General features: G+C 39.1%; 1 protein-coding gene across 1 annotated transcript; it reads left to right on the forward strand.

Annotated features, from left to right (window-relative positions):
* The first annotated feature begins 1,644 nt into the window (after positions 1–1,644).
* LOC106086572 (venom serine protease Bi-VSP) lies at positions 1,645–13,094 on the forward strand. Its single transcript, XM_013251304.2, has 7 exons — positions 1,645–2,086; positions 2,162–2,372; positions 8,240–8,630; positions 8,803–8,878; positions 12,161–12,242; positions 12,552–12,850; positions 12,914–13,094. Exons 1-7 carry the CDS (start codon positions 1,790–1,792, stop codon positions 13,046–13,048), a joined length of 1,491 nt encoding a protein of 496 aa, XP_013106758.2. The 5' UTR covers positions 1,645–1,789; the 3' UTR covers positions 13,049–13,094.
* Positions 13,095–13,495: the final 401 nt, after the last annotated feature.

Below are 13,495 nucleotides of genomic sequence, written 5' to 3' on the forward strand. Positions count from 1 at the left end.
GGATTGCAAATGGGCCATATAGGTTCAGATTTGGATATAGTTCCCATATAAATCGAATTCCCGGTTTGATTTCTTGAGCCCCTAGAAGTCTCAATTTACATCGGATTCAACTGAAATTTGGAACAATGACTTAAGTTATGACTTCCAACATCCATGCCAAGTATGGTCTGAATCGGGTTATAAACCGATATAGCCTCCATATATGTAAATCGATCCCCGGATTTGACTTCTTGAGCTCTTAAAAGCCTAAAGTTTCATCCGTTTTGGCTGAAATGTGGAACAATGACTTGAGCTATGACTTCCAACATCCATGTCAAGTATGATCTGAATCGTTGTACATACAGATATAGCTCCCATATAAACCGATCCTCGGATTTGATTTCTTGAGCCCCTAGAAAGCTTAATTTTCATCGGATTCAACTGAAATTTGGAACAATGACTTGAGCTATGACTTCCAACATCCATGTCAAGTATGATCTGAATCGTAGTACATACAGATATAGCTCCCATATAAACCGATCATCGGATTTGATTTCTTGAACTCTTAGAAGCCTCAATTTTCATCGGATTCAGCTGAAATTTGGAACAATGACTTGAGTTATGACTTTCAACATCCATGCCAAGTATAATCCGAATCGGTCTTTAAACAGATTTAGCCCCCATATAAACCGATTCCCGGAATTGTATTCTTGAGCCCTTAGGAGCCTCAGTTTTCACCGACTTGGCCTTTATTTGGGCAAGGAATTGAGTTATGACTTCCAACATCCATGCCAAGTATGATCCGGTCTATAAACAGTTATAGCCCCCATATAAACCGATACCTGGATTGGACTTCTTGAGCCCCTAGAAGCCTCAATTTTCATCGTATTTGGCTAAAATTTGGAACAACGACTTGAGTTATGACTTTCAACCTCTATGCCAAGTATGATGCGGATAGGTCTTTAACAGATATAGCCCCCATATAAACCAATCCCCCAATTTACTTCTTGAGCCCTTTGCAGCCTCAATTTTCATTCGCTTTGACAGCAATTTGAAACAAAGACTTGAATTATGATTTCCAACATCCACACCGGTCTATAAATAGAGATAAACCGATCCCCGGATTTGACTTCTTGAGCCCTTAGAAGCCTCAATTTTCATCCGATTTGGCTGAAATTTGGAACAAAGACTTGTGTTATGACTTCCAACATCCATGCCGAATGTGGTCCGAATCGGTCTATATACAGATACTGGCCCCATATAAACCGATCCCCCGGTTTGACTTCTTGATTTCTTAGAAGCCTAAATTTTCACCTGATGTAGCTGAAATTTGTCCCAAACCCTTATCTTAAGACTTATAACATCCATGCCAAGTTTTATCCGAATTGGTCAATATGGTGATATAGACCCCTCTAAGTACCTATATTCCAAAATGATTCAAATACACACTCAGTTAATAAGGGTAAATTTTTAGCGGAATCCATGATGGTGGGTACTCAAGATTCGGCTCGGCCAAACCTAGCACGCTTTTACTAATATTAAAATATTATTTTTATTTACACGTTACACCCTATTATTTGAGGATGGACCATTGCGGGGGGTATGAAGTTCTAATGCTATATAACGTAAAACACGACAATTTAATGCGAAATAAGTTTTATTTTAAATCTCGCGAGACCAGGTTGCATTCGTAGTTGGTTTATTGACGGGATTGTAGTGATTGTTGCTTCTTCTAATAAAGTTTCCAAAACGGAATTCGTCAAAAGAAAACTAAAAGAACTGTGTGATAGAAAAACTAATTTCATTAAAAATGTTTTTAATCATTACTAGTATATTCGCCATTACCTCACTTCTATGCCATGTGCACTTCATTCAAGGTCATGGTGGTTTTGTTCCCATTCAAGGTGGTTTCATTCCTAGCGCAAGTTATAATTATGGAAGTTATTGTCAAACACCTCTAAATGAAATGGGATCCTGTGTTTCATTGAAATTTTGTCCCGAAGTATTGACCCTATTCGAAAGATTGGACACTAGATCGGCCAAAAGATATTCGGCGCAGTTGCAAAATCTTTGCGGTAATCGTGTAACGCCAGATCAATATCCGGTGGTAAGTTTTATTTACCCCATAGAGAGTGTTGTGTAAAAATCGTTTGCTAATGAATGCTGATTGTTGCCATTAAAGCTTTGCTGTAAACGTGTTGTAACAAGTATGACCAGAACTGATGGGTCATCTCCAGCGGTTACCACATCAACAACCACTACAACAACGACTACGACTACGACCACCGAAAGGCCAACAGTGAAAACAACTACACCAGAAAATGATAACAGAAGTGGGGTTTCCACAAATGTACTATGTTTGACAACAGAATTGACCTCGGGAGTTTGTAAACGTAAGTAAAGCCCAAGTTTTGATCTAGATCTATACAATAAATATCCACACATTGGGTGTTTACCGGGTAAATACCCACAAATTGGGTATTTATTGAGTATTTACATGCCCAAGTACACGTGCCAATATTTTTTTTTTTGTTTTGCAAACAAACGGACGGACCAAACCTTTCGTTGTTATTGACGATTAAATTTTTAATGTGATTAGAGCTTTGACTAAAATCTGATTGGACTAAGAAAGTATAAATTTTTTGAAGTTCGATTTTGAAAATTAAAATATCACAAGCAAAGTATCAAAAGAATAGGAAAAGGCCTATAGTGACTCAAGAACTAAAGTCAGAGAAAAGGCTATATAATGGTTTGAATTAATTCTGACCAAACATGGCGTTGAAATTTTCTCTAAAGACAAAATTTCAGTGAAATTTTCTCTAAAGACAAAATTTCAGTGAAATTTTCTCTAAAGACAAAATTTCAGTGAAATTTTCTCTAAAGACAAAATTTCAGTGAAATTTTCTCTAAAGACAAAATATCAGACAAAATTTCAGTGAAATTTTCTCTAAAGACAAAATGTCAGTGAAATTTTCTCTAAAGACAAAATTTCAGTGAAATTTTCTCTAAAGACAAAATTTCAGTGAAATTTTCTCTAAAGACAAAATTTCAGTGAAATTTTCTCTAAAGACAAAATTTCAGTGAAATTTTCTCTAGAGACCAAATTTAAGTGAAATTTTCTCTAAAGACAAAATTTCAGTGATAATTTCCTCAAAAAAGAAAATCTAAGTCATTAATTCTATACCAATAACAAAATCCCCAATTGTTTCCATACCACGCTCTTAAGTTTGGTTTAAGTCTGGTATTGTGTCCCCATGTTAGCGCCGTTATCTGGTATCCCACGCAATGTTATAAAAAATGGTCCAACTTCCCATCATATTTTCCATATGTCTTACACGTGCTTTCACTTGCCGTACCTATTTTGCAACAATGAGCTCGTACTCCTATGTACCCCGTTTTGATAACGAAAGCAATACTCACCTCCTTCTTACTTCCTTTGGGTAATATTGTAAAGTAATTGCGGATTTTTCATATTGTCGGCGTTGACAAATTTTTTCACAGCTTGTGTTTCTGTAATTGCATTCTTTCTTCTGTCAGTTATCAGCTGTTAAAAGTAACAGCTTGCTTTAGAAAAAAAGTGTAAAAAAAGTATATTTGATTAAAGTTCATTCTAAGTTTTATTAAAAATGCATTTACTTTCTTTTAAAAAATCCGCAATTACTTTTTGGGCAACCCAATAGCTGCGTCTTCTGACGATCCGTATGTCCTTGGATCTCATGCGTTGATGAAGACCATGCCCTTAACTCGGACTGCATCGACCTGCAAGTCTTCGGGTTAACCAAGCTTATTGACGGCAGTCCTCTGGCCTTCACTGCCAAATCGTCTGCCCTTTCATTCCCCCTTGGTCCGTTATGGCCCGGCATCTAAACGATGTGGATCGTGCCATCCTTAGAAAAGACGTTAATCTCGTTCTTACACTCCCAGACTCTTCGTGGCATTACCGTCCTGGTTGTTTTTGTCCTGATGGTCAGTTTACTGTCCGTAAAGATGTTCACACTCGACGTTCTTGCGATAACACCACACCAAATCACGCATTATATGACCGCCCGGATCTCTGCCTGCACCATAAGGAAAATAGATTTTACTCCCTGGGTTCTCAATGTAGACCCCCAGGCCCACTCAGTTCTGTAGCTTTGATCCATCTGTGTACCATGATCTCCCACATGAGTTCCGTCAATCCAAAGCTGTGCCGCTGGCAGTAGTGCCTCGCCCACGATTTCGAGTGTCGTCTCAGATATCCAATTGGATACCTCTTCCCTTCCTTCCAGGTTTCCTATCGTCACCTTGATTAAACCGCGATGGTTGGACCTTCTCCTATCCTCTATTCATTCTCCCATTGCCTTAAGTCTCATAGCTGCAGTGGCTGCTCCTATTTGTCTGTATGTCTATGGGTCGGATCTAAAGTAGTTTCCAGTGCCGTAGTGCTACCACTTGCCGCACTATTTTGCATAAGCAAGCTCGTAGTCTTCCGGTGGAGGTTTATCTGGATGACCTCAATCATTGGTGCTCCAGTAAATGGCTTTTTTGGGAGTGGGTTATAATCTCATCGTCGTGTCGCTGTTCATTAGCCTGCATTGAGTTTTCTGTCACCGCATAGTCAGATGTTTCAATATTAGGATCTTTGCCTATCCTAGTCTTGCGAATCTTGAGAAAGCCGGTGATGGTTTTATCGTCGGCTTCCTATTAGTTATTGAGCTGTATTGAGTCTCCTGTCCCTGCTTTGTCTGATGTTTTAACATTAGGATCTTTGCTTATCCTAGTCTTCCCAATATTGAGAAAGTCAATGATGGTTTCGTCGGCGGCCGTCTGTTCACTAGGCGATATTGAGTCTCCCATCAATGCACTGCCTAATGTCTCAATATGAGGATCTATACCAATCTATGCCAATAGTCTTTCTAATTTTGTAAAAGACAACGTTGGTCCAGTAGAACGCCATGCCATTAGTTATAGCCATACTTGTCACGAAGACTTTATTAAGGCCCACAACAAGGAGAGTTCCTTCCTTCTTTTCCTCCCTGTGGAAGACCTCCCATTTCTCCTCAACCAAAACTTGGTTTTGCTTTCTTAAGACTTTCACCAAGCTTTCCACCGCAAATTTGCCGTCCCATCGCTTGATGAAGACCGTCGTCTTTATGCGCTAGGGAATGTCCAACTTTTTCGACAGGTCGAGCTTTGCGCCCTCCCATGTGGATGAAAATGCAAATTTACCCATGAGCATTCCATTAAGGAACATTGGCAAACTTCTCACATATCACTGAGTGCTGTCGGATTCAAGTTTTTAAGCAAAATGATAAAGGCGCCGAGTCCAAACTGCGTGCCGCGTAGTGACACCTCTTATGGGAAAAGTTTTTACTTGCAAAGTACCTCACAAAATTCATTCGTCAATGCTGGCAAATTTGGTGAGGTACCTTGCAAGTAAAAACTTCTCCCATAAGAGGTGTCACTACGAGGCGCGCCTTTTGGACTCGGCTCTAAAAAGGAAACAAATTTTCTGATGTTCTCATTGGGATTCGAAAGCGGGCGTTCAGCGTCATGGGCGGACAAGCTTACCTCTGCGCTACGGTGTGTATACATCTTAGAAAATACAGCCTTGGTCCAGTAGATCGCTAAGCCTTTAGTCTTATCCAAACTTGTCACTCAGTCTTGGTCAAGGCCCACCACAAGGAGAGTTCCTTCCTTCTCCTCCTTGTTGTGAAGGACCACCTATTTCCCTTTGACCAAACTTTGCCTTTGCTTGCCGAAGAATCCCATCATGCTTTCCGTTGCGAATTTGCTGCCCCATCCCTTGATGAAGAACTTCGCACAGTGGGCCAAACGGAAAAAAATGGGAAATAAGACTGCAACTATTTATTTATTGGTCTTAGCGGTACAAAATGTTCTAGAAACATGTAGAGGAGGACATAGGCTTTCAGAAAGGGTGTTGCTGTAGGTCCATATCTTTAATGCAGGGTGAGATACAGGCGATTTTCCTGATGTCTTCGTCAGGTGGCGATTCCAGATGTTCAGCTTAAGAGGCGGACATGCAAACCTATGCCGCACGTTGACCTCCAGTAATCTTTATTGAGTTCCTAAAAACTCGCTAGACGAAACACGAATACAAGTTTCTTTTAAATTTTCACTTTTATTTTTATACCCTCCATCATAGTTTTGTCGAATAAGTATTCGACTTAAAATGTCAGGTTGATCTTGGACAGGACACTGAATTGGGAGTGCCACATTTAGGAGCGTTCTGAGAAGGCTCACAGATGTTGGGCACTATGTAGAAGGGCCGTATGCTCGAAATGGTGCTGAATCCGAGGATAGTCCACTGGCTCTACAGGAGCGTGATTCAACCAATACTTACTTACGCCTCAGTAGTTTGGTGGACTGCTATGCTTCAGAGAACATGTTGTCTTGGCATAGGCTGAGCGATGAGGACCATGCCCACTGGGCTACTGCAGGCCATTGACATACAGATTAAGTGTGAGGCAGCCACTGCAGCTGTAAGACTTAAGGCGATGCGAGAATGGATTGAGGATGGGAGCAACTCATACCATCGCGGTATAATCGAGGCGACGATAGGAAACCTGGAAGAAAGGCAAGATGTTTCCGATCGGATACCTGAGATGAAGTCGAGTGCGACGCACTGCTGTCATCGGCACAGTCTTGGATTGACGAAACCCTAGTATTGCCATCTGGAAGATCATGTTACACGGATGGATCAAAGCTAGAGGACAGAGTGGGCCTGGGGGTCTACATTGAGAACCCAGGGACTGAGATCTGTTTTAGACTGCCCGAACATAATACGGTCCTGCAGGCGGAGATCCGGGCGATCACGGAATGCGTGAAGTAGTGTGGTGCTATAGCGAGGACGGTAAGGTCACGAACAGTCTAGCAGTGTACGAAGGAGATTAACGCCTTCTCTGATGATGGCAAAATCCGCATCGTTTGGGTGCCAGGCCATAACGGAGTAAGGGGAAATGAAAGGGCAGACGATTTGGCGGTGAAGGCCAAAGGACTGCCGTCAATAAACTTGGTTAACCCGAAGCCTTTCGGGTCGACGCAGTCCGAGTAAAGGGAGTGAGCGACGAATGCTCATGCAACATTGTTGAACAGCGAAACGGACGGTAGGATGGCGAAAATCCTATAGGGGGATCAATATCGTGAGAAAACGAGGCTATTACTGAAAGGAAGCAAGAAGGAGGTCAGTATAGCTATTGGTATCATAGCGGAAAACAGAGGACTACCAGCTCACCTATGTAAAATCGGTGCGGCAAGTGATATCATGTGCAGGGCATGCGGGGAAAATGATGAGACGTTGGAGTATTTCCTTTGTCATTGCCTGGCTTTCTCGTCTAATAGATACCGGCACTTAGGTGGGAACACAATACCAGATATAAACCAACTGAGGGGAGTGGTATTGAAAACAATTGAGGATTTTGTAAGTAGAACGGAATTCCTAAATTAAAATTTTCTTTTTAGAGGTTACTATATAGTTTATAGAGCGCACAACAAGCCGATTACTGGCTTAGGTGTATGTCCATAGTGGCATGGGGAGGATTAATATCTGCACCCTCTTTTCAACCTTACCTAACCTAAGTCATTTCGGTCATTTGTATACTTCCTTTAAGTGTAGGTTAGTTGGGGTTATAAATGGGCATTATCGGTCCATGTTTTGATATAGCTGCCATATAAATCGATCTAGGGTCTTAACTTCTTGAGTCTCTAGAGGGCGCAATTTTTATCCGATTTGGCTGAAAATTCGCATAAAGTGTATTGCTTTGATTTGAAACAACTATGCAAAGTATGGTTCATAACTTCATACAGCCCTCTATGAACCGATTTCTCGATTATATTTCTTCAGCCTCTAGAGGGGGCAATTCTTAACCAATTTGGCTGTACAACGTCTTCTCCAAGGACTTTCGACTTTAGTTCGAAATATGGTTCGAGTCGGACCCCCATATAAATTGATCTCCCGATGTTACTACTTGAGCCCCCACAGGTCTTAATCCTTCTCGTATTGCCTGAAATTTTGCACAAAGACTTCTACTATGGTCTCTAACATCCAAACCAAGAATGGTCCGAATCGGTCCATAACTTTATATAACTCCAATAGCAATCCTTATCCATTATGCTTTGTTTGCCTATAAAGAAAAACTGGGCAAAGAACTTGAAAAATGTTAGCCATGGTGGAGGGTATAGAAGTTTCGGCACGGCCGAACTTAGCACGCTTTTACTTGTTCATCTAATCGTATACATATTTAAAATTTTTCAATTTCAGCTCTCAAAGCCTGTCCAGAACTTTTAAATAAACTTAAAGCTGACCCGAATAATGAAGATTTCAAATCTGATCTACGCAAATCCCACACTTCATGTGGTAATCAAAACACAGAGGTTTGTTGTCCTGCAACAGCTGCAGTGCCTACCTCGTCTCCCAACCCCCGTACCATGAGACAAAACGTCAATCATTTGCCCTCTGAAGAGGAAGGATGTGGTCTGGTCAATCAGACAGCGCCAAAAATTGTCGGTGGGGACGTAAGTCAAATTGGTGCCTGGCCATGGATGGCTCTCATTGGCTATGACCCCTACAGTGTAAGGCCATTTAAGTGTGGTGGTACATTGGTCTCCAGTCGACATGTGATTACGGCAGCACATTGTATACGTCAGGATTTGTAAGTTTCAATGACATTTTTCATGCTTTTTTGTAGAATAGTCTTTCTGAGAATTAAAAAATATGTCATTGCAAAGCGGCAATGTAATCTATTTCTTATAATCGCTAATCTTTAACACACTGCTTATATGTATAAGCTTTTATAGTTACATTAAATTATATTTTCGTTTTAGATCTTTCGTCAGACTTGGTGAATTTGACTTGTCCACAGAATCGGAAACGGAGTATGTGGATATAAATGTTATTAAGGTAAGCTTATAATTGTTTTTTTTTCGTATGGTTTAATTAACAGATAGATTAACAGATTGATATCACATTGCACAGGAGTTAAGGTTTCAAAATATATAAATTCAAATTATAACATACTGGAGGTATTTAGAGACCATTTTGTTGAAATTTTGTCTTTGGAGAAAATTATATTGAAATTTTGTCTTAATGGAAAATATCATTGAAGTCTTGCCAATGTATACAATTTCACTGAAGTGTTCATTTTAATTTTGAATCTAGAGACAATTTTATTGAAATTACTTCTTTAGGGAAATTTCATTGAACTTTTGTATTAAGATAACATTAAATAGAATTTTTGTCTTAAGGTTGGTACTATTAGGTTGCCCAAAAAGTAATTGCGGATTTTTTAAAAAAAAGTAAATGCATTTTTAATAAAACTTAGAATGAACTTTAATCAAATATACTTCTTTTACACTTTTTTTCTAAAGCAAGCTAAAAGTAACAGTTGATAACTGACAGAAGAAAGAATGCAATTACAGAGTCACAAGCTGTGAAAAAATTTGTCAACGCCGACTATATGAAAAAACCGCAACTACTTTTTGGGCAACCCAATATATCCGTTATTCACTGGTGAAAGCATAGGTTTTCCACCTTTACCTTTTTGAATAATCACAAAAATGTCAATGATAACATAATGCTTTTATAAAAAAATGTTCATAAGCAATTAGGGAATGTTCTACTGAATGAAATCAGAAAGTTTTTTTGCTTCAAAATCTATTATCTAAAAAAAAGTAATCATGAAATTAGTTCGCTAAAAGCAAATATAGCATCACCCTTTAGAGAAGATTTCCTTGACATTTAATCTTTCCAGAAAATTTCCTTGCAACTTTTCAATAGAGAAAATTTCATTGAAATGTTGTCTTTTAAAATCTTAAACGACTTAATGTTTGATACATGTTTAATTGAATCATACATATAACATCGTTGATTAAAACCACTTATGAAATTGATAAATCAAAGTTATCGATGAGTTGCCAACTCTAGCGTTAGCTAAGACACACACCGCAGGAATATTTTCAAAGTTATAATATGTTCGCTAGATGGCACCAGCTGTAAAATCTAATTGATGAGGGAATAGTTACCCTGTATTAATTTCATTACGCCCACCATCATAGGATAGGCGGTATATTCATTTAGTCATTCCATTTGTAACACATGGAAATATCCCTTTCCGACCCTACAAAGCATATATATTTCTGATCGTCGTAAAATTCTAAGACGATTTAACGATGTCCGTGTGTCCGTCCGTGTGTCCTTAAGTTGTAATCACTCTACAGTCTTTAAAAATTAAGATATTAAGTTGCAATTTTGCACAGACTAGTATTTCTTGTAGTATGTGCAGTTTAGGTTCTTGTTCTCAGTTTAATTTCTTGAATGGGTCAAATCGAACTATATATAGTCTTAGCTGACATATAGAACGATCTGGCGATTTAGGTCCCGTAAAAGCCGCATTTTGCATAAATTTGAAACAGGAAGTTGTACTAGGGGCCCCGAAAGACCGATATGCCGGTTTGGTTAGGTTGAAAAGAGGGTACGGATATTAATCTGCCCCATGCCACTATAGACATACATCTAAGCCAGTAATCGGCTTGTTTTGCGCTCTAAATACAATAAAAAAAAGTAACTTCGACAAAGAAAATCTATGCTAGGAATTCCGCGCCGCTTACAAAATGCTTAATTGTTTCCATGCCACGCCTCTAAGTAGGTTCATGTCTGGTATTGTGTCCCCACCTTAGTGCCGGTATCTGTTAGACGCGAAATCTGGGGAATGCTCCAACGTCTCATCATCTTTCCCGCATGCCCTACACATGCTATCACTTGCCGTACCGATTTTACATAAGTGTCCCGCTATGATACCAACAGCTATACTGACCTCCTTCTTACTTCCTTTCAGTAATAGCCTCGTCTTCTCACGATTTTGATCCCCCTATAGGATTTTCACCATCGTACCGACCGTTTTGCATGGGTTACAGGGTTGCATGTGCATTCATCGCCCACGCTCTTAAGTCGGGCTGTGACGACCCCAAAGGCTTCGGGTTAACCAAGTTTATTGTTGGCAGTTCTCGGGCCTTTACCGCCAAATCGTTTGCCTTTTCATACCCCCTTACTGCGTTATGGCACCCAAACGATGCGGATTTTACCATCCTCAGAGAAGGCGTTAATCTTAAGCCCGTAACAGGCGCATTTATGATCCGATCGCTATTCGACTCAAATATGGTTCAGATCGGTCTATATTCTGATATAGCAGCCATATAGAGCGATCTGCCGATTAAGGGTCTTGAGCCCATAAAAGCTGTAATTATAACCCGATTTCACTGAAACTTGAAACAGTGAGTTATTTTAAACCTTCCGGCATCACACCTAAATATGGTACAGATCGGACTATATTTGGATATAGCATTTATTACCCTATTTCACTGAAATGGACCAGTATGTGGTCCGGATAAGATTATATTTAGATATTGCTGCCATATATACCGATCTCCCGATTTTAGTCCTTTGACCCATAAAAGCAGCGTTTATTACCCGATTTCGCTGAAATGTGACACAGTGAGCTGGTAAGGTAAGTAAGGTCTTGGGCCCCCCATGGAAGCCTCAATTTTCATCCTATTTTGGCTGAAATTTTGCACAAAGTATTCTGTTATGACTACCAACAACGGAGCCAAGTACGGTTTAAATCGGTCAAGAACCTGATATAGCTCCCATATAAACCGATCTCCCGATTTGACTTCTTGAGCTCCTGGAAGCCTCAATTTTCATCCGATTTGGTTCAAATTTTGTACATGGTATTCTATTACCTGTTCTAAGTACGGTTCAAATCGCTCAAGAACATTATAAAGCTTCCATATAAGCCGATCTCCCGAAGCGGCGATTTTTTCCGATTTCGCTGACATTCTGCATATAGTGTTATGTTATGACTCTCAACAACTAAGCCAAGTACGGTCCAATTCGATCTATAACTAGATATAGCTCCCGTATTTTAGTAGAATCCATGGTGGTGGGTTCCCAAGATTCGGCCAGGCCAAACTTAGCACGCTTTTACTTGTTCTTTATATTTTAAGCATTTACATAAAATTTATGGTTTAATATTTTTTCTTCTCAATTTTGAATCCTTAAACAATGGTTTTTGTTTTTCTTTATCTTGCGTACAACATTTTTCAATAATCGATTTTTTTTTATTTATTTCTTCCTATTGATGTCAACTCATAACATGGTAAAATTCATGACGTCCTTACCAATTAGCATGCAAAACATCCCGATTTTGGTAAAAACCGACGTTCAGATTTGGCGATATTGTTGCTGGAAACTGAGGCGAAATTTACAGGTAAGTTAAGCATTCCATCGTAGCGTTTCGTTTCCGTTTTATTTTATGAAAAAGATTTATGTAGACCTTTGTTGAAGTTCATTGAATTGAATATGAGTAATAAATAGTATAAAGAATAAGGAATGGGGAAGAATAGATGGCACAGAAGAATTGAAATACAAGAAAAGTTGATTGCATATATAGCCTAAGTCTGAGTAATCAGAATTGTTTAAAATCAAAATGTACGAAATGTATTAAATTTAAATTTTTTTTAAATACCTTTATTGATGCCTTTTTAAATAATTTTTCAAAATTGTTTATATTACACAGCTCTCATTGCTCCCATATGCTTGCCCAATTCGATACAACTGCGTTCCAAGTCCTATGTGAACAGCATGCCCTTTGTTGCTGGTTGGGGTTATACCGAACAGGGTGGTTCAACATCCAATGTACTGAAAGAGACCCAGTTGCCAGTGCTGGATAATGATGTCTGCCGACAGATCTATAAACGTTTATTGCCCAGTATTGGCGATGCTGAATATGATGAGAGCATTATTTGTGCTGGTTACACAGTGGGTGGCACTGATACCTGTCAAGGAGATTCAGGAGGCCCATTAATGATACCAGAGGTAAGTGTTGGAAAAAAATATGACTTTGTGAAAACTGCTAATGCTAATTTGTTTATGTTTTAGCTATATAAGGGTGTAACTCGTTATTATTTGCTTGGTGTGGTGTCCTATGGCCATGGCTGTGGTAAAGTTCCTGGCATTTATATTAGCACTCAGCGATGGATGGATTGGATAGTAAAACAAATTGAAGAACTATGAGATTATCAAACAATAGACAGTTTATAATATATCTATAGGTAAACATACATACGAGTATATACAAATGAATGGCTTTACACATAAGTGATATAGATGTCAATCAATGTGATAATTATTTCTATAAGAGTATTGTAAAGTGTTTTATATTATCTTTTAAATTAATAAACAAAAATATATATCTGCCACTACACTCATAGAACAAAGGACTGCTGATAATAGCAAACACTGTTTGCTGACTTCTAGTAGTTAATTTACCTGCTATTAGAAGCAGTAGTAGTTTTGCTGTTATATCCGTTTATGACGCTGAACGCCTGGCTTTGAATCCTAGCGAGAACATCAGAATACCAGTAAGGAAGGGTATAATACCCTACACCTACTCTATAAGTACAATGTAGGAGCTATATCCAATTCTGAAACAATTTTGATGGACCTCGGCGGATGTTTTCA

This window comes from Stomoxys calcitrans, chromosome 1 (assembly GCF_963082655.1).
Source record: "Stomoxys calcitrans chromosome 1, idStoCalc2.1, whole genome shotgun sequence".
NCBI classification, from domain to species: domain Eukaryota; kingdom Metazoa; phylum Arthropoda; class Insecta; order Diptera; family Muscidae; genus Stomoxys; species Stomoxys calcitrans.

What these genes read in the sequence shown, in the direction of transcription:
- LOC106086572 (XM_013251304.2), top strand. Translation starts at nt 1,790, where the DNA reads ATGTTTTTAATCATTACTAGTATATTCGCCATTACCTCACTTCTATGC. An exon ending in GACCTCGGGAGTTTGTAAAC is followed by an intron (nt 2,373 to 8,239) that starts GTAAGTAAAGCC and finishes TTTCAATTTCAG; the next exon opens with CTCTCAAAGCCTGTCCAGAA. An exon ending in AACTGAGGCGAAATTTACAG is followed by an intron (nt 12,243 to 12,551) that starts GTAAGTTAAGCA and finishes TATATTACACAG; the next exon opens with CTCTCATTGCTCCCATATGC.